The 27,196-nt window shown below is 46.7% G+C and overlaps 1 protein-coding gene across 4 annotated transcripts in view; it reads left to right on the top strand.

Moving 5' to 3' along the window:
• CLCF1 (cardiotrophin like cytokine factor 1) overlaps nt 1–27,196 on the top strand; it is a 1,327,966-nt gene that overhangs the window by 480,782 nt on the left and 819,988 nt on the right. For all 4 annotated transcript variants that reach the window (XR_014981107.1, XM_085651629.1, XM_085651627.1 and 1 more), the window contains exon 2: nt 2,981–3,144. Coding sequence is in view for 3 of the 4 variants with exons in the window: in XM_085651629.1 (XP_085507755.1) it covers nt 2,981–3,144 (164 nt within the window). In the remaining variant the exon portion in view is untranslated. The remainder of the gene's footprint in view (nt 1–2,980; nt 3,145–27,196) is intronic.

Genomic DNA, 27,196 nt, shown 5'->3' with positions numbered 1-27,196 from the left:
ATACCACCTTCTTTCCAGACAAATTGGTACTGAGAACTTAGTCGTTCTTCTTTCTGGAAGTCTTGACTCCTTCCATGTTGAGAAATAGATCACTCTACCAACCTACTTTGCTCCTCCCTGCCCCTCGAAAGAGAATAGGCTTCATTGATTGACCCTAAAAAGGCTGTGTCTTTTTACATTAACCGTACCAAAGAATATTGAGTGGATGGTTAATTCTTTGTGAGGTTTTCTGGAGACAAAAAGGAGCATGCTGTGCAAAAAAAGACCCTGTTGAGGGAGATAGTCTTCTGAATCAAGATCTGCTATGGCCTGTCCTAGAAGCAGGCACCCGAAGGACTCAGAGCCTTTTCACCACAGCTGAGGCCACTGCCACTGTGCTGGCACCAGGGGCACCAATTCTTGATATCTGCTAGGCTGCAACATGGGCATTGGTGCATGCGTTTATGAAGCATTCCTGCCTTGACAGCCAGTCCTAGTGGGAAGGACACGTCACCCACTTGTTTCTGTAAGACTTTTAGGTTTATGACCATTCTACAGAACCTCCACAATGGTGGTATAGAATATATATCTTAGTATATATTCTAAGGTGAGGAATCTGGGGCTAGAAGTATTCATCAGACGAACAAGTTACACACCTTTGGAAACCATCTTTATGGTGGATACTCTTATTTAATCACAGGTTCTTCACTGCCCTCCCACCTCCCCATTCAGTGAGCAGGTGTTGTGCTTACATGCAACTGCGCTCTGTCGCGGCTGGCAGCATGGAGTCAGCACAGAACTGCACAGCGCCTCCTGTCAGCACTTGGGAGCACTGCTACAAAATTCTCTGGATCCAGTCTGGTGGCTGGAGGATATTCTTAGGTGAGGAATCTGTGGTTAGTTAGAGTTTCCTCCAGAAAGAACGTCACAGGAGGTAAGTAACCTGTTCTTTGAGCAGCAGCATTCGTCCCAATTCACAGTCAATCGAAAGTGTACCAGACATTTAGAATAGGTGAACACTTTAGGGATATTTTTGGGAGATACTGTAAGTGTATGAACTTTATAAACATATCTTCAGCTCAGCGGTCCAGGGAGACTGAGGTTGCATGCTAATTTGTTCACATCGCATTTATTCTGAACTGTGCCAAGACCCTTCTCAGAGTGTCGTACCAGATTCTTGGAGTAATAAAAAATAATTAAAGATTATTAAAATATCTTTAACAATTCTCAAAATGCTTGTATTTTGGGGGTTGTCTAATGTTGAAAGACTTTTGTGGACAATACCAATACTGACTGTGGGTTTGGAGTCAGGTCAATTCATATTATTGTTTGGCTTGCTCATCAGTCTTTTATCAAAGAAATTTTCCAACTCCAAAAAAAGTGACAAAATGGAATATTCCAAATTTTGTGATTGGATTAATCATTTTCACAAACTCCTCATATGACAATTCCAATACGTAATGCGGTTCTACATGTGGCGGCACAGTACACAACTGATCAAGTGAAACAAAATAAATACATAGGGGCAGATTTACAAGCCCCTTGCGCCTCATTTATGCCGCAGTTGCGTCACTTTTGTGACGCAGCGGCGGCGCCAATCCTGCGCCATGATGCGGGGTACTTACAACGTGACGCATCTGGGAGATGCGTCACGTAGTAAAGCCCTGCACCACATGTAGGCATTCCTGCGCAGGGGGGGCGTTCTGGCGCAGGAACGCCTCCTAAAAGTGGCTGAGTGAAATCTATAAGATTTCACTCAGTCACTTTTAGGCCCATGCTGCGTCAAAACCCTGTGCCTGCCTGAAGCAGGAGTAAGGATTGACGCAGCATTAACAAGATAGGACCCCCCAGGGCATTGCTGGAGCTGCGTCGCGCTTGCGACGCAACTCCAGCAATGCGCCACTTTTACGGCACAGATGCGTCACGCATCTGTGCCGTTTTTGCCCCATTGTGCGCCGCATTGTACATGCGGCGCATCCATGGCGGCGGAGCTGTGGTGCACAATAACTGGCGCATCCCTGCTGATATGCAGGGATGCGCCAGTTATTGTAAATATGCCCCATACAGTGTACAACACACAATGAAATAAGCTGGAAAGGAAATTAATCAACAGGATAAAAGATTGTGTACACGAAAATCCAAAATTACGTAATTACACAAAACTGGTAGTCCCTACATTGAATGAACATTTGGTTGATAACAACTCAACGTTTCAACCTGAAGAATAAGATCTAGACAGGGCTTCATCATCAAGACAAATGTAGCTACATGGCCTAGATTATAGGTGTATCTCTCAGAAGAGGAGATATGAGGAATAGATAAATCATTGGTGCAATCATAAAAATATCAGACTGCCAGTGGTAGCGGAAAGCAAAGCCGCAATCTTTATGAACCTGTGTCCCACTTTGAAGCCAGGGAAAAAATGGGGTATTACCACCTGTGTGAGCCAAATTGGTTTGAATGGAAAGTAGCCTTCGACATTTGCTTATCAGTGTCATTTGCTTAATTTATTCAATATTATCTACCTCATGCTTTTCTGCTCTTCTTCTGCTCTCTTGCCCCTTCTCTGCACCCCCTGTAGCTTCACTCCTTCTCCTACCTCCACTCTCAAGCGCCACACTGGCTGCCACAATTCACTGTGCCAATATCGGATACTTTATAATGTGCAGTCTTTGGCACTACCAGTCGTAGCAACCTGCCATACTGAAAGTATAGAAAATATGGCAGCCATCGTGACAGTACAGGAAGTATGAAGAACAATGTTACCATCACCACGTTGCATGATGCAATGTAGTAGGCATCTTCAGAGTACAGAAAAACAGGTTTTCTTTACTTTTAGCATGGCCAGCCAATTGGCTTTTCAAATGCCAGCGCATTTTAACAGCATGTAGCACTGGGAAAGCCAGTCGCTATAGCCATAAAGCATTAGTAAAGCAAGAGCTATTGTGCTTTGCAAATGTCTGTTAATTTTATGACTGAATAATGCGTTCTTTCTTTCCAGGGGACTCTCCAGGGATCTTAGCCTTCCTATTGGCCACCCTCCTGAACCTGGCAACAGTCCCTGCCCTCAACGTGACAGACTGCTCGCCTCGGCAGTCCATCCAGAAAACCTATGACCTCACTAAGTATCTGGAGCACCAATTGCGCTCGCTAGCCGGCCCCTACGTAAGTACTAGCAAGTGTGATCTTGTGAATTGAAATATCCCACATTTAGGTGCTTCCATTGAGTAGTTGTGTTCCTCGTAGATAAACTTAGCTGTCAAAGCTAAAACAAGCATTGGCATAGCCAATAGGTCTTGCTTTTGGGACCTTATAAGTGTTTAGCCATGCAACAGTTGCATAACTAAATACTTATAAGGTCCCAAAGGCGAGACCTATTGGCTATGCCAATGCTTGTTTCTGTTTATTACTGCTCTGTAGTAATGGCGGCGCAGGAGTGCCACCATTACTACATAGAAGTAATAAACTGGGAAAAAATGCGAAGAGAACATCAAAGCGGCCGTGCGGCCGCGAAAGTGAGGCACGCGCACATGCACTGTAGCTCTAGGCTACAGTGGAAGCACTTTTTTGAGCCCCCACAAAAAGTCTCGCCAGACCAGCGCATGCGCTGGGTCAGGCGAGACCTAAACAAGTGCTTCCAAAAGAGGAGGTAAGGAAGGCAGCATAAAAAGTAAAGAAGGGATGGAGAGGCTAGAAAACCGCTATTCTAACCACCCTAACATCACTGATCTATAAAACAAGCATTTGCAATGCAATAGGTCTCGCATTTACGGGAGTTTGAGCTATTGGCATTGTAAATGACAATGCCTATTATTTATGTTTTGGTTTTTAAAACATAAAATAAAAGGCATTGTCATTTACAATGCCAATAGCTTCCTCGCGTAAATGCGAGACCTGTTGCATCTTCAATGCTTGTTAGATGAGCTTCAAAGACTTTTGAATGGAAGCATTAAAAGAAAACCTCTCATAACTGTACCAACAAATAGGTCCTTTTTCTCACCAGGCACATGGCATGCATGATTAGAAGCTGTGTAGGAATAGCGCTTCGCGGTACTGTGATAAACACTAATGTACTGGAATCTTTATTTGAATCCCTTTCGGAGCAGTCAGTAAAACTGGCAAATATAATTGAAAAATTGAGCAGTTAACATGCACATTTTGGTTTCACTTTTCCAAAATTATCCTACATAAAATCCTACTGAGCAATGTGCTGGGGGTTACTCACTTGGTGCACATGGGGTCTAAGTTTATACTTTTTGACAGGGCTGTTTTAAATTACCAATCCGGCCCTGGACGTGTTCCAGAGTCGAGTCAATGACAAAGAAGTGGTCCAAATGCTACGTTCAGAAGGGGGAGGGTGTGGCTTAACGGCCAGTGCAGCCGACTTGGGCGCTGAGAGATCCAGGTTTAAGTCTCGTTGTGTGCTCAACATCCTGTGATTCTGGGCAAATCACTTCCCCCTGCCTATGGACAGCGCCTACAGACCCTCACGGGTTATTAGCGGCGCTATACAAATCCAAGTATTATATTATAGTATAATTATTAAGAAGAGGAAGAGGCAGCCAAAAGACGAGGATCAAATGTCCAAGCAAAATGGAAAAAGTGGCCTAGAACTAGACTAGATAAGAGGGGGGGGAAGGAGTGGCCCGAACGCTACTTTTAAAAGCTGATGAAACACAACTAGTAGAAATGGACAAAGTATTGAGGAAGTATATGCAGCCGTTCCAGGCTTTCTGAATTTCCGGTACCGACGGGAATCTCTGTACGCAATTACGAGTTTGCAGACCAAGAATTACTTGGCATAATTCTGCATGGAAAGATGCATGTTTAAAGCTACAGATCAAATTTTTTATGAAACTGCACTACAGCAACAGCACCGGCCCTGATATAATATTAATGGACGCCGAGCAGCACGGTAGCAGCAGAAAGCCTTTTAGGCTCTTACGCAACACGTAGCTAAATTAATTATTTGCAGGGAAAGGATCCCATACCCCCGGCAGCCTCCGAGGGATCAGTGAGAGCCGGACTGCGGAGGCGCTCATTAGCGACCCTCAAATGTCAGACACCGGGAGGAAAGAAGAGGCCTGACAGGGAAGGAGACACAGCGACACAGAGATCTGGAAGGGAGGGGGCGCGAGAAAGACAGGGACATCGAGGTACAATGATGGAAGAGGTGACGACGGAGCGGGCACAAAGAGGGGAGAGGGCGCGAGGTAGACGGGGACTGCAGGTTAGACAGGGACAGCGAGGTACAATGATGGAAGAGGTGGCGATGCGAGAAAGGGAGCGGGCACAAAGAGGGGAGAGGGCGCGAGGTAGACGGGGACCACAGGTTAGAGATAGGAAATGATGGAAGGCTCGCGAGAGAGAGCAGGATAGAATGGGGAGAGCAGGAGAGACAAAGAGCAGTAAATTCAGACATAAGCGAAGAGAGAGAGAGAGCAGTAAATACAGACATAAGCGAAGAGAGAGAGAGCAGTAAATACAGACATAAGCGAAAGGGAATGTGGTCGTAAGAGAGACAGAGGCCTAGGAAAAGGAGGGGAGCCAGGTAGAGAACAAATGCGTATTACGAATTAAACAAGACAAGCCCGGCTTCTAAAGTGGTCCGGACGCGAGCGAGCACCCGCCACGCGAAAGTGAATGCAAATTTGTCACGGCGAGACGCGGCGGAGCGTGACGCGCGCACTTGGCCGGGCGGGGGAGCGCATTCCAGGCGGGGGAGCGGACCCTTTGAAGTATGATGCCGAGGGCGCCAGTGGGCTGAAGCGCTTCCCCAAACGGATTGCATGGCGGCACGATGCACGTGATTGTGCGCGTGCTCGCCATGCAATCCACTTTTGGGAGCACTTGGAAATGCCCCTCTTACTAGAGTCTCGCATAGCGATTGCGTAAACGCAATAGCTAGGCGAGACCTAAAAAGGGGCAGCTAATCACATTGGCATGCTTCATTCAAGGATGATTTATATCGTCCTAGGATAATCTTGCTATATCGGGCTGAAACAAAATTTGGAACTCTTGAAATCATACGATGGGATCCGATCATATTAAATGCAAAATTACTTTTAAAATTGTCTAGAGGCAGACCCAAATTCTACTTTATTCGGAGTGTCTCTAACAAAGTAAAAAATCAAATGGCAATTGCAACGTGACTTTCAAAAATCAGTGTCAGCAAGATTCAGTCATGTATTGAAGGTGTTATGGGTCAATGACTTTCATCAGGACAAGAAGAATTTAATTTCCTAGCTTAGGAAATCCCTAAGTAGCACTGGACCTTGACAGGGAGACGTGAAACACACTGCACATCTGATTATGTTCTTGTCTGTCCCTTTCCTATTAAAGGGAAGAGGGAACACAACTGACCACTACCAATATTAGTCTAACAATTCAGATAGCATAATAAAATGCACACTGCTGGTGCCAGGAGACATGAGGTGATGTCACTTCTTACTTGTGGTGAAAAAGTATCCAAAACAATCCAGCATGGACACACACACAAAATCAAAAGTAACTTCTAACTCACCCTGCCTTAAAGGAAAAGGAACATTAAGGTGGATGGTAGGAAGCCTCTCCTTGGAATAACACACAATAACTACGGGTTCAAAACATACATACAAGTAGTAGAAATACTTACTTCGTCAGGGAAAAAGGACACCCATCTTGTAATGAGAGCATTGCTGAGCGTTCTTATATACTGCTTGAAGTGCAGTCAGTGTGCATCACGGAAGCTCTAGAGCACGTCACAGGTATACTGCTTGATGACGTAATCACACGTTCAACGTGAGGTGCTTAAAGAGGACTGGTGAACTTTATGAAGAAACTCAAGACCTGAATTTTCGTCGGTGACGCCGCACACACAGCGCCCAAATACTTATATTGGTGACAGTGCTGCGCTCTACAAATGCTGATTGAATGATAGTGTAGATATGTATCTGTATTCATTTCACATCCTTTAGGATCCACCATAAAAATAATGTTCACGAGGTGGTGATGTACATAGTTATTCCAGAACTCAAAATCAATGTGCAGTTATTAACGAACCATCGACATTCTGTCCACAGGGGAGCATTGTGAACAAGAGCCAAATAAAATTGTTGTTTTCATTTGTTTGTTTGACCTATTTCTTCATGGACAAGTCACATTAAAGAACATTTAATTTGTCTAAATATAAAGAAAAATAAAACAGAACAGCCATAATGTCTCAAAAAAAGATCTCTGCAAGGGAAAAAGGGACAACAGTACATGTCTCAAGTAAGCATGACCTAGAAGAGACAAGAACATAAGCTAAATATACCACTACCGTGTGTTACTCTTAATTGTAATTATAGAGCGTACATATACTCAAAGGTTTATGGTACTAAAAAAACGTGATTGGATAGACTGTAGGATGAGGTGATCAAGCCCAAGGTTATCACGTGAAAGCTTATTCAAACAGCCAGGTCTTTAATGCTTTCCTAAAATACCCTAAATCTGGTAGAGAACGCAGATTAGGCAGAAGAGAGTTCCATTTCGCAGGGGCTAAGATAAAGAACCTGCGACTTCCGCACCTAAATTTTCTAAATCTCTGAGCTGAAGAAGATCAAAGAGTCCATAAAGGATCATATTTAGAGATTTGTTTGAGTACATATTTGGTAACTAGGCCATCGACGGCCATAAGAGCCTTTCAGCAAGTTTTGAATTGCATCCACAATTTTATTGCCAACAAATGGAGCCTTTTCAGAAGAGGAATACTGTGAATTTTCTGAGGGAGTTTAAAAAGAAGTCTGGTTGTAGCATTTTGTACCATATTGCAGTTGGGTTTTCGGCACCTCTAGGGAGGCCAAGAGAGATTGTACTGGCGTAGTCTAAGTTGGATCCAACTACAGCTTACCTGATGGTTTTGAGCGAAACTGCTGAAAAGTTGGGGAGCAATTTTCGGACAATCAATCAATCAATCAATCAGGGGTTTATAAAGCGCACTACTCACCTGTGAGGGTCTCAAGGTACTAGGGGGGAAAGAAGGAGGGTGCAACTCCTGATCAGTCGAAAAGCCAGGTCTTGAGGTCCTTCCTGAAAATGTGCAGTGTCGGGGAGCGTCTGATGTTCACTGGGAGCTCGTTCCAGGTCTTGGCTGTGATGTAGGAGAAGGCTCTCCCGCTTGCTCTGTTTCTGCAGATGCGGGGGATCTCTGCCAAGGCGAGGTCAGCGGAGCGGAGGTTCCTCCTGGGTACAAGGAAGGAGACTCTCTCGTTGAGGTATTCGGGTCCGATGTTGTGGAGGGATCTGTAGGCGTGGGTAAGGAGTTTGAAAGTAACCCTCTTCTTGACGGGAGCCAGTGGAGGTCTCGTAGGTGTTGGGTCATGTGCTCATGACCCGGAGTCCCGAGGACGAGTCTGGCTGAGAAGTTCTGGATGGTTTAGAGTTTGTGTAGGACAGTTCTGTTGATTCTGATGTAGAGGGCGTTGCCGTAGTCCAGTCAGCTGGTTATGAGTGCGTGGGTGATGGTTTTTCTGCATTCGGGGGGAATCCATTTGAAGGTCTTATGGAGGATGCGCAGGCAGTTGAAACTGGTGGAAACAACCACGTTGATCTAACGGGTCTTGGAGAGGGAGGAGTCGAGGATGATACCGAGGTTTTGTACATGGTCTGTAGGGGTGAGTGGACTCCCGAGGGCGGGGGGCCACCAGGTTTTGTCCCAGGCGAAGGTGGAGGGTCTGAGGATGAGGACCTCAGTTTTCTCGGAGTTGAGCTTCAAGCAGCTGTCCTTCATCCAGGCTGCGACGTCCTTCATTTCTTCCTGGAAGCAGAGCCTGGTGTTCTCGGGATTTTTCGTCAGCGAGAGGATGAGCTGGGTGTCGTCAGTGAAGGATACTATGCTGAGCCCATGCTGTCTGACGATGGCGGCAAGGGGGGCCATGTAGATGCTGAAGAGCGTGGGACTGAGCGATTATCCTTGGGGTACTCCGCAGTTGATCTCTGTGGGTTTGGATAGGAAGGGGGGGAGTCTGACCCTCTGGGTTCTGCTGGAGAGAAAGGATAGGATCCAGTTGAGGGCGGCTCCTTGAATCCCTGCATCGTGAAGTCTGGCTGCGAGCGTGCGGTGTGAGACGGTGTCGAAGGCTGCGGAGAAGTCTAGAAGGATGAGGGCCGCAGTGTGTCCTTGGTCGAGTAGCATACTGATTTCATCAGAGCCGGCGAGCAGGGCGGTGTCGGTGCTGTGGTTGCTGCGGAATCCAGACTGGGAGGCGTCTAGGATGAAGTTCTCTTCGATGAAGGTGGTCAGCTGGGAGTTATGAGTCTCTCTGTGACTTTGGCCGTGAAGGGGAGGAGAAAGATGGGCTGGTAGTTTTTCAGGTCCGTTAGGTCGGCCGAGGGTTTCTTGAGGATGGGTTTAACCTCCGCCCGCTTCCAGTCATCTGGGAAGGTGCCGGATCTGAAGGAGGTGTTGGTGGTCTGTCCTAGTTCGGGTCCGATGGCGGCGGCAGCTCTGTGGAAGATGTGCGGTGGGCAAGGGTCTGGCAGGGCTCCTGAGTGGGTTTTCTTTATGGTCGCGGTGAGGTGTTCGATGGTAGCGGAGTTCCAGGTCATGATGGTTAGGTTGTCGGCGGAGGTGGGGAGGTGGGTGGTGTCCGGCGTTCGTTCACTGAAGTTGTCGTAGAGGGCCTTGATCTTCAGATGGAAGTAGGAGCTGAGCTTGTTGCAGAGTTCCTGGGAAGGTGTGATGTCTGTGGCTTCGCTGGGGGGTTGGTGAGATACTGTATGACGTTGAACAGTTCTTTGGCGTTGGTTGCGTTGGTGAGCACTTTGTTCCTGACGAAGGGCCGTTTGGTGTCTTTTATGCGATGGCAGTATTCCTTCAGGGCGCTCGTGTGTTTGATCAGTGCTTCCGTGGTTTTCTGGTTTTGCCCGGTTTTCTCTAGGCGTCCGTAAGATGATGATACATTTTGAAACTGCCACATTTATGTGTGGTCTCAGAGATAGCTGGTGGAGAGCTAAGAATCCCAGGCTTTGTGCAACTTGCTTGGGCTTAGGGAGTAGTCCCATTTCCTGATGCCAGTATTGTTGATTCCACAATGTACGATTCTTATTCATGACCGCTATTTCGGTTTTATCAGCATTTAGTTGTAGGTGGTTGATCCTCAACTACCCACATATAAAACACATGGTATCTTGAATGTTTAATTGGGTGGAAGCATTGTCATCTAATCGAAGTAAAATCTGAGAATCATTTGCATAGTTGTAGAGCTGGCATCCTCTATTGTCCAGCTCTCTTATGCAAAGCCTGGTGTAAATATTGAATACATTTAGCAATAGGGCAGATCCCTCTGTAGCTCCACAATTTACCTTGATACTTTACTACTATGAAAGGGGACATGTACTGCTTGTGATCTATCCTTTAAATATGATTCTAGCCACGCTTAAGTGAACCAATGATACCCGAAGCCTGGACAAGTTGTAATAAGATATTTTAATCAACAGTGTCAAAGGCTGTGGATAAATCCAACAGTGCAAGGGTAGAAGTTAAGCCCATGTGAAGGTCTACTCTGAAGTCAACAATAACACAGGAGGAAATGTGTCAAGTGGAGAACCCAATGTAACTTTTTTATGTATTTCTATTGTAGCTCAGTTTCAAGAGGTTTTAGCACAGATAGAAGAGTCTCATTCTGTTAATTCTCTGTAAATTCAATAACAATATCAAGGCTCTTAGCTATCGTTTCCCTGATAGTATTTATTTTGTCAATAAAAATCACATTTAACCAATCGCATTGTTCTTGTGAGGGATAAGGAGTTGGTTAACACTGTGAAAGGCTGCGCAGACATGATGATTTTGCACATTACTGTTTGGAGAATTTCTCCTTCGCATATTTTGTTAGAATAGTACAAGCTTTTCACTTGTATTAGATGTTTTCTATAATCAGTCATGCCTTTTTTAAATTTAGTCATAGTTCCTGCTCCACTGACACTCTATACATCTGAATTGCTGTTTTGTCTCTACTAATTCATGAGTAATACATGGAGCAGGCACAGCGCTTGTAGTTACTTGACTTTTCACTTAAGGGGCATGAATGTTCCAAGCTTCCGCAAGCCACAGTGTAAACTCTTGTTTTACTCACTTAATGCCGGTTTTATTTTCATGTAAGGGCTGTGAAAGGCTTTCCTAGTTAACCTGACACCATTTCCGAGTGGCTCTCATTTAGCAGTGATTTTTACAGAATTGATCATGTGTAACTAAGTTATATTTAATAAGATAATATCTGATAGAGACATCTAGCCACAGATTCCTTAACTTGGTGATTCTCCCCAGGCGTCAGACTGGATCCGGAAAATGTTTCTCAGCAATACCTCTGCACGCCGGGGGGTGGCGCCACAAGGCTCCACACGAGATTGGCTCCGGATATGATGTCAGTGGAGCTGTATATGTCCCCTCTGACATCAGTTTCTTCTTTTTCCATGCTGCACGAGGATCCGAAGTAGCGTGTCGCTAGCCATTTTTCAGCCTGCTATGAACCCGAAAGTGCTGTGGCAGCGGCGCATGGAACTTCTGATGCCGTTGTTGTCGCCCGTCTCCAGCTCCTAGCGGCGTTGGTCATCCTCCTGGTCCAGGGATCGTTCCAATGAGTGCCGCTCTTCACCCTGTGGTCCAGGGCAGCGGTCGCAGTCTCCGGCTACATCTCATGGGAAGCGCCGTCGTAAGAGATCGGAGTTTGCCCTCTCTTGCTCCTTCGACATACGATGCGGATCACTGAGACTCTTCTACTTCTGCTCAAGCGGCGCTCCTGTGCCTCCCAGCTTTTCCTGGAGCCAGGTTGACCTGTAACCAGATGCAGGAGTACTACAAGTCTCTCCATCTTGTCTTTGGGCCCACATCTCCCTGTGGAGTGCCTGCGGGTCCAAGGAGGTAGTTGGTGCAGTAACTGCGTCATCGCCGGCGGGTTCGCCTATAGTGGCAGTTTCATTCTCAGACACAGAGGCGTTGGTGCACGGTCCTTCGCGGCTTCCACTAGTGACGTCGGTTGATTCCGACGGGATGTTGGTCGCCCTGCCGGTGCCTATGTCTACGGCGCTGGAAGACTCCAAGCCGAAGTCAGTGCATGGCACGACTGTGCCCTTCATAGGGTCGGTTTCGCCTTGGCTCCTTGCATCTACGCCGATGTCGACCGACTCCTTTCCCCCTTCACATGTGGACGTAGGTACGGTGCTGGTTCGGCGCTGTTCAGCGTCATTTATGGAGCTGTTTTCGGCGCTGATGGTTTCTGTGGACAGGACACGTTGGGGGAAGAACGTGAAGGTATGGCTCCCTTGGAGTAGCCAATGCATGTGGCTCCTACTATGTTGGACAGCTGGATTGCTGAGCTGAGTGTAGCAAGCAGGCTAGATTCATCGCCTGCTTCCTCTCTTTTATTGCCTCCTGGAATTGCCTCGGAACCCAGTTCTTCTTTGGCAGAAGTTTTGAAAAGAGTGGCTGATGTCTTACATCTAACTCTACCTACAGTAGAGAAGGCTGCGGACCTTCTTATTGAGGTCCTTCATCCTGGCCAGTCGGGGGTTGAACCAGTACTTCCCTTTTGTGAGGCTATTTCTGATATTTTATTGGGGGCATGGGCAAAACCTGACTCAGGTGTACCAGCGGACCGTGCTATTGCCCACAAATACCGTCCTGCCCCAGGGGACTCTGCTTGCCTTATTCGACAGCAGACACACCGCAGCTTTGCAGTCCAGGCCATTACGGTGTCCCCTGAGATGTAGAACCTTCCCATTCCCCCCTTGACAAAGAGTCCAGGAAGCAGGATTCTTGCGGGAACGTGTTATTTCCTCCTCTAGTGTGGCGTTATGCTCCACCAACATGATTTGTGTCCTCGTACGCCTTCTCCATGCCTTGTGGGACTCTTTGGCGCCTTTGTTCCCAAAGGCTAACTAGGGCAAGTTGAACCATTTGATTTTAGATGGTCGCCAAGCGGTTCAACTGCTCATCAGGTTTGGAATAAACTCCACCAATACCATTGGTCGAGCAATGGCATCTGCTGTGGCATTGCGCCAGCATACCTGGCCTCGGGCATCTGGATTTTCAGAAGCTGACCAGTCATCCTTGCTTGGAATGTCATTTGATAGGATTCATCTTTTTGGAGCCCAAGCAGATGCGGCCTTACATGGGTTTCAGGCTAGTCTGGGAGGGGCAGACCCTTAGCTTGCCCCCCTCCCTTTTCCCCTTGATATTGCAACGCTGTTATGCGTGTTTTGTGGCATCAGTCGCCAGATCAGTATCTCTGCCCTGGTCTTCTGGTGCTGCTGGCTAGCCGCCTGTATAGTATAGATTAAATGAAAAGAACCACACAAGGTATTTATAAAAATATGTATTTATTATAGAATACTCTCTAACACGTTTAGATATTTTCCACATGGAAATAAACACATTGCACACAATACATTGCATAGAAATACAGTAAATAGCATGAAATACACAGTGGACCCCGGGGGGGGGGGGGGGGAGGGGACCAAACCATACATTAAGAAAGTGGTATAAGAACCATGACTCGGGTCAAGACAAGGTCGAGAGGACGTAGAAGCGCTATGGACCCAAAGAACCAACCAAGGTGAGTAGCTAGGAACCCCACGGAGAGAGTGTGCAGTGTGGAAGTACGACCGCGTGTTACGTAAAACCCTACGTGTAAGTCGCGGTTAGATTTTTAAAGATTAAAGACCCTTCCCAGTGGACCTTGAAGAAACCCCGTGGAAGACAGAAGGTTAGAGAGCCACCCCACCCGTGGATACCCTAGTACCTACGTTACCTAAACCAGGGAAGCCAGGTGCATACGTGTGAAGTGGTGTCGGAAACCGCTGTCAAATCCAATAGAGGATTTCAGGAAAGTTTCGCTGCTGAAGAAGGAGAAAGTGTCTGGTGGAATACAAAGGTGGCTTCTAGATGAGAAGTACCTGCAAGCAGAGGGGACAGAGTCTATGTCACCCAGGAGTGACCAGGAGACGAATGCCCTCCGATGTCGGGTGTTGCAGGCTGGGTGACGATGACCTTGACTATGAGGACCAGGAGATGCTGAGGAAGACCAGGACCCATGCACTAGCTGTCCAAAGAAGGATGCCGAGTGCTGAGGGGTTGGTGTCCGGTGGGAGCACTAACAAGCCTTGGCAAATGTAACCAATGCAGGAATTGAAGTAGGAGCAACATCGAGGCCAGCAAGGTCCAGGGGACGCACCACAAGCAGGGGAGTCAGGGCAGGCGCTGAACGATCAGGGGAGCCCAAAAGAAACAAAGGTGATCCTCAAATGGACCCACAGGCCGGAAGCACTGAAGTCGTGAGAGGACCTGCAGCAGCTCACCAAAATATTCAGGCCACGATGCACACGATGCGGTGTGGCTGAAGATTCTGGTCACTGGAGATGCTCGAGGTTGGGGCTACTTGGAGCCCGAAGATCTTCATGGAAGGAAGCCAACAAACCTTTGCAACTGCAAGTTAACGTGGTGCACAGGTGTTCAGTTATTGCAGCCCCCATGATGGATACTGGCCTCAAACTTAGTGAGAGGGCAGGGGAGGCCTCAGGAGCTGTGGAAAACTACCACCTGTATTGGAGATTCTAACGGAGTCTGGAGGAGCTCAGGATCAGCAGACCGGTCGAATTAGTTGCGGTGCCTGCAAATGCAGGTGCGTGACTCCTTCACTCCAAGGGAGATTCCGTCAGGTGTCTTTGATGCCCACAGGCCTTGGAAGGTTCCAGTATGGTGCACAGGCACAGACAATGCAGCAGACTGGAAGGGAGATGAAGTCGAGCCCAAAGAAAGTCCAGCAAAGTCCAGGGTGCCCAGACGGTAAAAGAAGAAGTGGTGTCTGATCTGAATCTTATCCCACGATGAATCTAGGGGCCTACATTCAGGTAAGCCCTTAAGTATCCTAGGGAAAGGCTTGTGATGATTCAAGGCACCCTCCCCAAAGAGGGTCTGGACAGGGGAGAGGTTACTCCCATGTCCATTGTCCAGCTTCGCACCAGAGCAGGAGCCAACAGCTCACAGGACTGGTTTGAACTGGACTTTGCACGGAGACACCAAAAGTGCCCCTTTTGCACACATAGTGGCGCTGGCAAGTGCACCCACCCTGACCTAATACACTAAATCCTGTCTGGGAGGTGGTCACACCTCCCTGTAACAGGATGCCGATTGTTCTGCCTTCCTCTGCTTGAGCTTGGCTCAGCAGCAGGAGGGCAGAAATGTGTCTCTGGTCGGCAGCAAGCATTTTGTGCTGTCCAGGTCTAAAAGGTTGGCACCGGGAACACTGAGAACCTAGCGTAGGGCTCTTCCAGGGATACCAAGCATGATAGGATTCGTTACAGACAGTTTCGAGATGGTCATCACCTAATTACGCGGTGCCCCTCTGTATGGTATATGGCTGCTTCACTGACAACCCGGGAGAATGAACTCCATAGGCTGCAGGGGTGTCTTGCTCATGCAGGGGCACCCTCTCACTTAGAACCAAGCACCCTGCCCTCAGGATTGCAAACCTACAACTTTAGCAAGTGTTGCTAGCACCTGCTTACACAGGCTTCAATGGCAGGCCTGTAGTTCAATTTTGAATGATCTCCCATGGGTGGCAAAATGCATGCTTAAGCCCCTGGGGGACCTCTGAGATATGTATGCCCTGTTTACCTTAGTACCATATACTAGGGACTTATAAGGGTACCCCACTATCCAATCTGGGATGTACCTAAGTACTTGTCATAACAATTTAAGGGGGGGAAGCAGATAGACCGGGGTCCTGATTAGCAGGATCCCAGTCATACTAGTCAGTAACAGCTTAGCACCAGGCAAAAAGTGGGGGTAACCATAGAAGCAGATCCTACTTTCCTACATATAATGATATTGGCATTATCACAGTCAAGTGGCCATACAAAGTCAAGAGTATGATCCTTACAATTGGTGGATTTAATAATATGTTGACACAGATTTAGGAATGAATGAATTCCATGAACTTGCAGTCTTGAAGGCTAGCATTGAAATCATTAGCCTAATAGTTAATGTGACCCACTATAATTAGTTTAGAGCGGCTGATCATTAGTGCCCCATGGAATTGTTATGGGGAGACACTCATATAATAAAGAGGTGTATAAACTAAAAATTATGGTGCAGTAACATCCATATCACCAATAGGTTCATTTTTTTAAAGCTTTGTTAAACAGACGGACCATTTTAAAATGGCAGCAACATTCCTCCTGCTTTATAAAGAAGCCTGTTCTCATTTAATATATAATATTCATCTGGTATGGCAGAAAGTAATGCCAGAGATTAGTCAGACATATTTCAAGCATGTTGGGCTGAATTGAATTTACCAAATCAAAAAACTCCACATTACGTTTCACCAAATATCTTGTGTGAAGGTAGGCCAACTTCTGTAGATCCTGGCATTTTTCAGAGTTGGTTCGTTTTATACTTATGTATCGCTATTGTTTGCTTGTAACACATCTAGATTGCTGACGTGCCAAGATGGCCTTCCACTTCCTGTTCCTACAGGTGAGCAATAACAGTTTATTCCCCCCCCTCGCCCCCTCCCCAATACCTCACCACCGTCAGGAAGATTGTAACTAACTTTTAAAATGCTCCTCCTACTAATCTGATAAAAATACTAAAACAACCAAGAAACGCTAGTAAAAAGCATCAGCTATCAGGAACAAGAAGCAATATGCACCGTGCACAAAGAGGAAAGCATTAAATCATACAAGCATTTAATCAAGCAATGAATATAAAGAGAGTGGTGCAAGGCAGACATGCAGCCAGTCTTTTGAAATATTTCCCCGGTCCGTCTGTATATCATCGGTATATGAACTATAAATTCATAGAATCTCATAAAGGAATTTCATTTTACCCGAGGTATGATGTCATTGTGACTGTCGACATACGTGCCTTAGCTTTAGACTCAGAGCTCTTCCCCTTGCAGCAAGAGTTTTTTGATGTTTGCCTTATTGTCTCTGAATTGTATTTTGTTTATTATCGTCCGTTGTAAGTCTGTCTGAAAGCCCCTCTGTTATAAAATCATTGGTCAGATTGATCGGTACTTCGATGTTCACTGATTTGAAGTCAAATCTTTGTTGATGACTTCAAGTCCATCGGACAGGTAATTAGACAAGTGATATTGATTGAGTTCCAATTGGAACAAGCATTGGCATAGCTAATAGGTCTCGCTTTTGGGAGCTTATAAGTGTTAAGCCATGCAGCACATTATCCGGGGTGCTGTGCCACCAGGGATGGAAAAGCTATACAATTACTACTCACTGAGTCGTGCAGTGTGTTTCAGGAGTACAAACTTGCCTCAGGAAACATTTATGGACACATTCCAATGCGTTTTAACTTGCCGACAGAAAGACAAGTGCTTTGATGCTAGTCAACAGCACTATAACATTCTGTGTGGGACTGCATCACTAGTGTATTAAACAGTCTATGAAAAAAAGCAGTGAAGTTCTTTCCAATGGCGGAGACATCACATTCCTCCTCTACTCGGCCATTATTCACCAGGCACACTTCGCCAGAGTTTTCCATTCAAAACAATGCTCGCACCATCTGTTTGCAAGTAAGCCCCCGGCTCCGCCCCCCTCTGTCCCAGCTCCCTGGGTATAGGAGCACTGGACATAGCAACAACAAAAAAATGCTCCCATTTGTCAGGTAGAGGGGAAATAATGAATAAACTGTGACGGTGTCATTATCGCTTAATCTCTGCGCACCTAAAAACTAAAAAAGTAACCTAACCTTGTGTAATGTAACTGGCGCTTTTTAAAGCGCTCAAATATCTTCAGGGCAGTCGCGTTCATGGTCTATAAAAATGACGTTGCCCTTGTGTAATGTAACCAGCGCTCGTGTAAAGCGCTGCAACACCTTCGGGTCGCTCAAGTTCACATTATATAATAAAAAATGTCTCAGTCCCTGGGGATCTGCTATGAATGTGCTTTGAAATTAGAGCTCTGAGAGGACGAGGATGACAGGATGAGGTGGCAGGTCGGGCATGCAGTGACATGGGAGGAGGTGGAGGGTCGAATGCTGCTCCCATTTGTCAGGTAGAGGGGAAACAATGAATAGGGGCAGCATTGGCATCACTTAATCTCCCTGCACCTGAAAAAAAATAAAAAATAACCTGACCTTGTGTAATGTAGCTGGCGGTTTTGTAAAGCGCCTCAATAACTTTGGGTCAGTAGTGTTTGCTCTCTATAAAAATGCCCCCAAAAATTTATCTGACATTGTGTAATGTAACTAGTGCTCATGTAACATACTCAAACACCTTCTGATTGCTCGAGTTCACATTATATAAACAAGCGTCAAAGAAAATGCGATAAGAGTTGCCCAAGTCTTGCCCTTAACTGTGCTACAATGTTGGGCTGCTGAAGTTCCGGTGACCCAGGCTCGCTAAAGCAACAAGCTGCGAAGCAGGAGGGATTTGGGTGACATCCTCGCACTTTGAAGTCAGAGAAAATTGAAGAGGCGATTTCGAAAACAGCGTCTGACAGTTCATCTTGGTATCTGAATGGGATGAGAAGATTAAGAGACGAGCATCGAAACTGAACCACCGAAGACAGGCATAAAGTGACATGGGCGGGAATCAAAGAAAAAAATAGTCCCCCAAATGAACGCATTAACGCAGAAGCTTATTTTTAACAGTAATTAGGTAGTGCTATATGGGAGGAATCCAAACCCCAAAAGCAGGACAAATAGGAAGGATTAGCCACTAGCAAGCAAGCCTTTTATGAATGACAATCGAAGGGATGAATAAAAAGTCACTGGGCGCGCTGTGTGTGTCTTTTGTACATATACAGCATGTTTCAAAGATACAGCACAAGCTCTGCCTAGGCTCAACCTAAAAATTATTCAGAACATAAGGAGACCTTAAGTCTAAGTCCACTGTTTTCTTAATTATTTTGAATTGACAGACACTGCAATTATTACCAGGGAAATGACCTGTCATTTGTGGCAAGCTTCTTTTACTGTGTGTTGTTTAAGTGTGAACTAATAGCTCACATAAATTGGCACTCCGTTTAAATGTAAACGTTGTTTTTTGTAAGGTTAATTTGTTGTAGTTCAGAGTTCACCAGTGTTTATTAACAATGTTATTCATGGTCTCAGGTGCTCTATTGTAGGTGGTTACACAAATGAATCGATTCTCTATCTGTCAGGGAATAAGGCTGTAAGAGAATTTCGCTTTTATTTCTTGCCAGTCCCTTTCCTTTTCTATGATCTATGTAGGATAATGCAAAATTTCCTAGCTAGCGTGCAGGAAAGTTTCAATTCTATTAAGGAGGCGGAGGCGAGGATTAGGCTTTCAACTTTCTCCATTTATTACTCCAGCATCTCTGTTAACATTACAATACTAATTTTTTGAACTACGTTTCCCATAGGCATAGGGAAAACGTGAACACTAAAAATGTCCAACAACATCATCCAATCACGAGTCAGGCTGCCTCATATCCTCCCCTGCGGGCGCTCTGTACTCCTCTTTCTTCCTGCGACACTTTCATGGTAGTCTTCCACTTACTCATGCTTACCAGAATCCGAACCTACGGAAAAAGAGACCACTTAAGCGCAGGGAATTGTACTCCAGTACCAACATACATCGCAATACCTCAAGCCACAGTACCAAACCAATAACTTCACCATGAATCAAGACCATAACCAAACAAGTGTTCAGGAAGAGTTTACTCACCATCGGAACGCAGAGTTGTGGGAGGGCTAGGTTGAACAAACCCCGGGTGGGCTAATCCTCGCCTCAGCCTCCTTAATAGAATTGAAACTTTCCTGCACGCTAGCTAGGAAATTTTGCATTCTATGGCAGGAGCGGAGGCTTCTGATTAGGCTAGTTTAAAGCTTATCCACCACCAAAGAGCCCAGGGATACCACAGGTTTAAAGTAGAACCTTTTGAAGGTGGAATGGGAGGACCAGTCCGCGGCACTTAAAATATCTTCCAGCCGTGCCCCAAGGGTAAACGCCTTTGATGCCATTGCACCCCTGACAGAATGCGCTCCAAACCGGGAGATATCGATACTGGCCTCCTGCATAACCCATCGCACCCATCTCTTTGAGAGCTCGAACCCCACACAGTTTGGATTCATCGGGAAATGCAGGATAGGATACCGAGCGCGAATTGCACTTCATACACCTGGAGATGTAAAAGGTGACTCCTTCCGGAGTAAAAACCCGACCTGAGAGGTCTAGCGCTCGTACATCCGACACTCTTCGACAAGAAATCAAACATAGCAACATGGCCAGCTTAGCCGACATCTGCTTGCGCGATAAATACTTATTAGAAGGCCAAGAGCGAAACAGGAGTAGAACTTTGTTCACATCCCATAACACGGAGTAACGCGGCTCCGGGGAGTGGAAAGTCTAATACCCCTCAACAATTTGCAGACTAACGGGTGTTCTCCCACCGGGCGATTATCCAAGGGAACATGGCACGCCGAAATCGCTGAGCGAAAGGTGTTAACTGACCTATAGGCCAACCCCTCTCGAGCCAGGGAGGCTAGAAAGTTAAGGATGTGGACAACATCCGCCCCCACCGGATCCACCTGTTGTTGCACACACCAACTACTCCATCGGGACCAGGCTGAACGGTATCTCTTATTGGTACTGTCAGCCCAGGATTTTGCGAGCAACATGGCAGCGTGCTGCGAAAGGCCTGGGACTTTCCAACGTTGCCTGTAACCCGCCAGGCAATCAGACGTAGACTGCCCGTGGTCAGAAGGTGGTGAGTATTCCCTTGAGGATCTCTGGGCAGATGTGGACTGAGGGGTAGAGGGATTGGAAAATCCCAGGAAAGTTCCATCAGAACCGGAAACCAGGCTTGAGATCTCCATATCGGGGAAATCAGAACTATGTCCGCCTGCTGTCTCCTCACCTGATCTCATGATCATCGCAAAGGGGGGAAACGCATATCCCCTCTCCTTGCTCCAATCCTGAAGAAACGCATCCACCGCCAATGCGTGTGGATCCGGCCGCCAACTGAAGTACCTCGGCAGGTGCGTGTCCAACCGGGACGCGAAGAGATCCACTGAAAACGGACCCCATCGAGTCTGGAGGGCTCTGAAGACACTGGGATGGAGTTGCCAGAGGCTGGCGTCCTTCCAGTGGCGAGAGCACCAGTCCGCCACCTGATTGGACGACCCCTGGAAGGTGCTCCGCCGAAAGGGAGATCTGATTGGCCAGACAATACTCCCAGAAATCGCGGGCGAGGTTGGACAATGCTTTCGACCGAGTCCCCCCGAGATGGTTGATGTAGCGCACCGCCGCCACGTTTTCCATCTTGAGCAGGACACAGGTCTGAATCTTGTCCTTCGTCCAGCACTTTACCGCAAATGAACCCGCCATCAATTCCAAACAGTTGATGTGCAGGCTTTTTTCCGACAAGGACCATCTTCCGCCTGTAGAAACCTCGCCGCAGCGAGCGCCCCAACCCGAGCCACTGGCATCGGACTCGATTACAAGATCCGTTCTGGACCCAAAAATCGCCCTGCCGTTCCAGGCTTCTATATGCTCGATCCACCATTGTAACTCCGTCCTTGCCTCCTGTGTGAGAACCACTGCCTGCGAGTAGGTGAGACCTTTGCGCAAGTGGAAGGCTTTGAGATGTTGCAGAGCCCTGTAGTGCAAGGGGCCCGGAAATATCGCCTGAATTGACGATGAAAGAAGGCCCACCACTCCGGCCAAATGTCGAAGCAAAATTTTGGGCCGCGACAGAGTGTGCCTCAGTTCGTGTCTGATCTTGGACAACTTCCGGGAGAGCAGGGACAAGGTGGCCGCCACCGAGTCTATCGTGAATCCCAGAAATTGCATCTTCTGGGAAGGAAGAAGATCCGACTTTCCCTCGTTGATAACGAATCCTAGCGACTCCAAGAGGGACACTGCTAGGCTCAAGTAAGAGACCAGTCTGCGTGGACATTGACTCATAATGAGTATGTCGTCGAGATAAATTATCAACCGGATGCCCTCCGAACGAAGACGCTCCACCACCGGCTTCATCACCTTGGTGAAGCACCACGGAGCGGAAGACAGTCCGAAAGGAAGGGAGGTAAATTCGAAGATCTGTGAGTCCCACTGGAATTAAAGAAACCGTCTGTGAGGTGCAAAGATTGGGATCGCAAGGTACGCATCCTTCAGGTCCAGACGGACCATCCAATCCCCTTCCTGAAGCAAATCCTGTAGGAGGTGTGTGCCCTCCATTTTGAAATGGCGGTAAGTGAGCCACCCGTTGAATTCTTTGAGATTGATCACTGGGCGATAGCCCCCGTCCCGTTTCTCCACCAAGAAAATATTGCTGAGAAACCCCCGGGAGTGTAGAGGGGAAGGAACAATCGCACCTTTCGTTAGCAGGTCTGCTATCTCGTTGTCTATCAACATTCTCTGCTCCTGAGTAAAGGCTATAGGCCGTGGTCGGAGAGGTTGGATAGGGGTATCGGAGAATTCGATTTGAAACCCTTGCACGGTCTGCAAGACCCAGGCGCTGGAGGTAAGTAAAGACCATCTGGGAAGAAAAAACTGGAGTCTGCCCCCCAACGGCACCCCCATTGCATTTTGAATTCTCACCTTTTTGATAGTTGTGACCTCCGTCTCCTCTGCCTCTGCCACCTCGGCGACGGGGGAAACTCCTAGTCGGGTAGAAGTTCCCAAACTTGTCAGGGTCCTGATATTGCCCTCTGTGGGATATGCCTTGTCTGAAGGAGGCTCTATTAGAGGATCGGCCGGCCGAGTGCCCCCTTCCACGACCGGCTGCGCCAAAAACATGCAGGGAAAAAATGCGTTTGATGGACGACTGGGCTTTGTCTAAAGAATTGTAAGTGTTGAAAAACTTGCCAAGCTCCTTGACAAAGGGGTCTCCAAAGAGATAACCCTCCGTCACCGGTCCTGCCTCAGAAGTGGCCAACTCCCCTAACTTGGGGTCGATCTTAATGAGAATAGACCTGCGGCGCTCCGTAGAGATGGCCACATTTGCATTCCCCAGGAATATTATCGCTCTCTGCGCCCATCCGGAGAGAGTATCCGGGGAATTTAGGGTCCCGGAAGCCTTGGCGTCCTCGGCCATGCCTAAGATTTTTGCCAAAGGCCCCGCCGTGTCCAAAAGCTTATCTTGACACGCTCTCCACGACCGGTCGATCCCTTTTTTGGTGTCCTTTTGGAATTTTGACAGATAGGTTGTCATCTTTGGGTCTATCTCAGGGGTAACCGCGACCTTACCCTCCAGGGTAGGACGCGGGCACTCCGCACGCAGACAGCTCCGTGAAGAACCGGGGTTTAACCCAGCGGCGTCAGGGGCACGCCTAAGATCTTCGAGTTCACCTGTCTTGGTATACAGAGACACGGAATACTTCTGGATGGCATCAGAGACCAAGTTTATTAGCTGCAGCTAGTAACAGTGATCCTAGAAATACATCATGGCGTAAATTCTCAGGAGCCTGCTCATTTTACTAAGGCGAGACGTCTCCTTTTATACCCAATATTCACATTATAAATGTACACCCACTGCACAAAATTCTAGCCACTAAGGTACATTTTCAAATAAAGTGTCACATAACAAAAACTCAATTTACAGTATCCCAACCCAAAAGTTAATTATTAGGAATGTCCCAAATTCAATCTCCACAAGCCGGACAAACCTATAATTGAAAGCATAACCCATGTAATGAAGAAACATAAAAAAAGAAATGGTAACAGATGCTGAACAAGATAAGGCATGTGCAAGGAAACTAACGATGTCCTGAACATTGATTGCCAATCTCAGACAAAGATCGATCAGGGAAATTGGCTTTGCGGGGTCAGTTTCAGGTGCAGAGGTCAGTTTCTTACAGTTCATTTCAGAGTCAAAAAGAAACCTAGTTAATGTATACATGAACTAAGAAGGCCAGGCCACTTTATTCGCCAGGCTACCTTCACAGGCCTACGTGAGGGCAACACAAAATGGTGGCACAGAACAAAATGGAGTCAGACTCGAGAATTACAGAACCTCAGACCCTCCTTTTGCCATTACGTAGGCAATAACCTAAGACTCATGTTAATCTGAATCTAGGTCTATCTCGATATTCATTAGGTCATCAAGGTGTTGCTGTAGCATCATCTTATTATTCTCTACTTCTCTCTGGACAGGTCTCCGAACACACATAGTAGCACAAAGACTACAAATGGCGGGACCACACTGGATGCAAAGACAACAAGAGAAAAGGATGGTTAAAACCATACCAAGGAATGTCAAAATCTTCCATCCCCATTTGGACAGCAGTCCCCAAAACCATCCCGTCAATGACCAGTCTCCTTCGTCTACATGGATAGACTCAGAGATTTTATACAACCTAGAGATGGCTTGGTACACTGTAGGGGCATTATCTGGTATGTAAACACAGCAACTGGATCCAATCAATTTACATACTCCTCCTCGATCTGCAAGTATGTTGTCTAATACCATACGGTTCTGCAAAGTCATAAGGCGGTCCGCTTGAAGCTCAGCTGTAACATTACTAAGAGCACCTGCTGTCTCATTAATAGTAGCTTCAACAACGCGGACAAGCTGTCGAATATGCCTACTATTGATCATAGGTCCCCAAAAGGGCAAGAAGCCCTTGAAGAAATCTCCTACTTTGTGTGCTGCGGTATCTTCCTTATTGAAGACACCTCTACCATATCTCGTTCTATGATAGTCTGAAGCAGTAGTGTATGTAGGGGGAAGTAGAAACGCCACAACACGTTCCTGAAAAATCAGGTGGCAACCATGTGTAGGCTCTGTCATGACAAACCAAATATGTGCCTTTAGCTGGCACAAACGGTGGAGAAGTCCGAGATGAATAGACATAGGTTTGAGCACACACACTCTTACCTAGCTGAGCTTTCGGATTCCGACCATTACCTTGAAAACAAAAGTGGCCTCGGTGGGGTACAATCCAAATGGGGGAGACCTTTTTCGTCTCTCCTTCTCTGTCAAACTGGTACTATATCCAGTCACGTTCCAACCAACGTAAACCTGAACCTCATCCTTAGGGATAGCATTATATGCATCAATATCTCGGATCATAGCTACTATTCCCCTTATTAAGGCACTATTACTCGAGTTATCTTTAAGGGAACGTAAGGGGCGTACCTCATTTGCATAGATAAACATGGTCTGAAAAGCCCACACAGTCCCATTAAAAGAAAAAGGCAAAACCAAATATGGCATACCTTTATCTGTCGTATGAGGCATAAGACCACAAACCCAACAATTAGTGGTATTTACTACTAACTGATGCTGATGCAACAACTGTATAAACGAGTTGTTGACAAATTCTGATCTCCTTGTCTGTTCATGTTCAGGCAACGTATAAAACTGGTGCAAAGAAACAGTAGTGAAAGAAAGCATAGGTTGGGAGGTGGGTGCAGATGTCTGTTGTGTAGCATAGACAGTCCAACCCACACAAGCTAATGTGATACTTGAAAACATCAAAAAGCACAATATTATAAAACATTTGCTATGTATCAATGTACAAAATCTTGTCTTAAGATCTATTCTCTCAACATCTCTTTCAGTTACTCGCGGCAATTTTCCTTCTTCACTCAAGTGTGCGTCCAGGCGTCCTAGACGTCCATAGAACCGCAGACCTTTCGTCAATACGCAGGCCACCCCTCAAGTTCTTATACCGCGACCCTGCAGCTGCACCCGGATGGTGGTTCGAAAAAGAAAAAGAAAATTAGTCTTTTGTCTGAAAGAGTGTAATTCACAAAAAAATTCTAATTGTATTTGTCCTTTTTAGACCTTAAGTTGTAGCGTTCTTTACCAGGCACAGTTTGATCCTGAAAGAGTGTCTCTGGGTGCGTAGTATCAAGTCTCAAACACGGCGGCACAGCTTCTTTAAGACTTTATCATCCGCACGTTCTGACTGAGTCCATTCCAGATGTGCATCGCTAAAAGGTACAAATCTCGGAACCCTTTCATTCTCGGAATCGGCAACACCTTCCCGGACCCACTTATCGTACGGTAAGGGCAAAAGTATCTTCTTACAATGGGTACCATGTACCCAGTTTTTCTTGCCGAACACCTTAATAGCAGTCCGAGTTGATAACAGGACTTGGTATGGACCGGTCCATCTTGGTTCCAAGTTCTTTGACCTCTGGAAATTCTTGGTTAGAACCCAGTCGCCAGGTTGAATCGTGTGGCTGCGTCTACAGAAACTGAAGGCAAAGTGTCATGGACCTGTTGGTGAAGAACACGCAATTTAGCAGTCAAATCATGTAAGTAGTCAACCAACATAGGGTACTCGATATCACTGTACTTCTTAGGCCTCAGCACACCCCAGACATTCGCCGGGCGTCCAAAAACAATCTCGTATGGGCTAAGTCCCACGCGAGAATGTACTGTCGTTCTCGTGGACAAAAGTGCCAATGGTAAGGCATCGGGCCATGTAAAACCAGAGCTCGCTTGCACCTTGGCCAACTTCAGCTTCAGAGTGCCATTATAGCACTCGACCTGGCCTGCTGACTGGGGATGATTCGTAGCGTGAAATTTCTGTTTAATACCCAGACCCGCAAATACTTTCTTCATAATCTGACCCACGAATTCACTTCCATTATCACTCCATACCATCCTCGGCAAGCCATATCTGGGAAAGAATTCTTTAAGCAAAACCTTGACTGTAGACAAGGCAGTATTATCCTTTAGGGGGTAGACCTCTATCCATCTGGAAAAGGCACAAACAACCACAAGGACATACTTCAAGTTATTGCATCTTTCCATATGAATATAGTCTATCTGCAGCACCTCGAACGGATACGTTGGTGGAGCAAAATGACCCGCTGGAGTTGGGGTTCCCTTTCCAGGATTATGCATCAAGCAATTCATGCAGTGTTTAACCAAATTCTCAGCACACTTAGGAATTCCACCATTCTGCCATACCGGAGCCAACAACTTACATATCCCTTTTGAACTAATGTGAGCCAACCCATGCGCCATAGTAACCACTGGAAGCACATATGCATCCGGCAACAACCATCGCTGGTGCTCTGACAACTCAACCCAACAGCCTGTTGAATCCAGCATTCCCGTACTCTCTCTCCACATACTCAATTCTTTCTCAGTAGCTTCTGCCTGAATCATCTTCACACTTTCTGTTGTATCTTCACACATTCCTCCTTCCACAACCCATCTGGCAGGACCTGCAACATACATCCGACTCGTCACATCTTTCGCCGTTTCTCTCGCTACTTCATCTGCAAACGCATTCCCTTGACCCACATCATCCGTA

The sequence above is a fragment of the Triturus cristatus genome, chromosome 4_1, assembly GCF_964204655.1.
Source record: "Triturus cristatus chromosome 4_1, aTriCri1.1, whole genome shotgun sequence".
NCBI classification, from domain to species: domain Eukaryota; kingdom Metazoa; phylum Chordata; class Amphibia; order Caudata; family Salamandridae; genus Triturus; species Triturus cristatus.
Note: the sequence above shows the minus strand (reverse complement) of the source record. Positions and strands in the feature narration are given on the sequence as shown.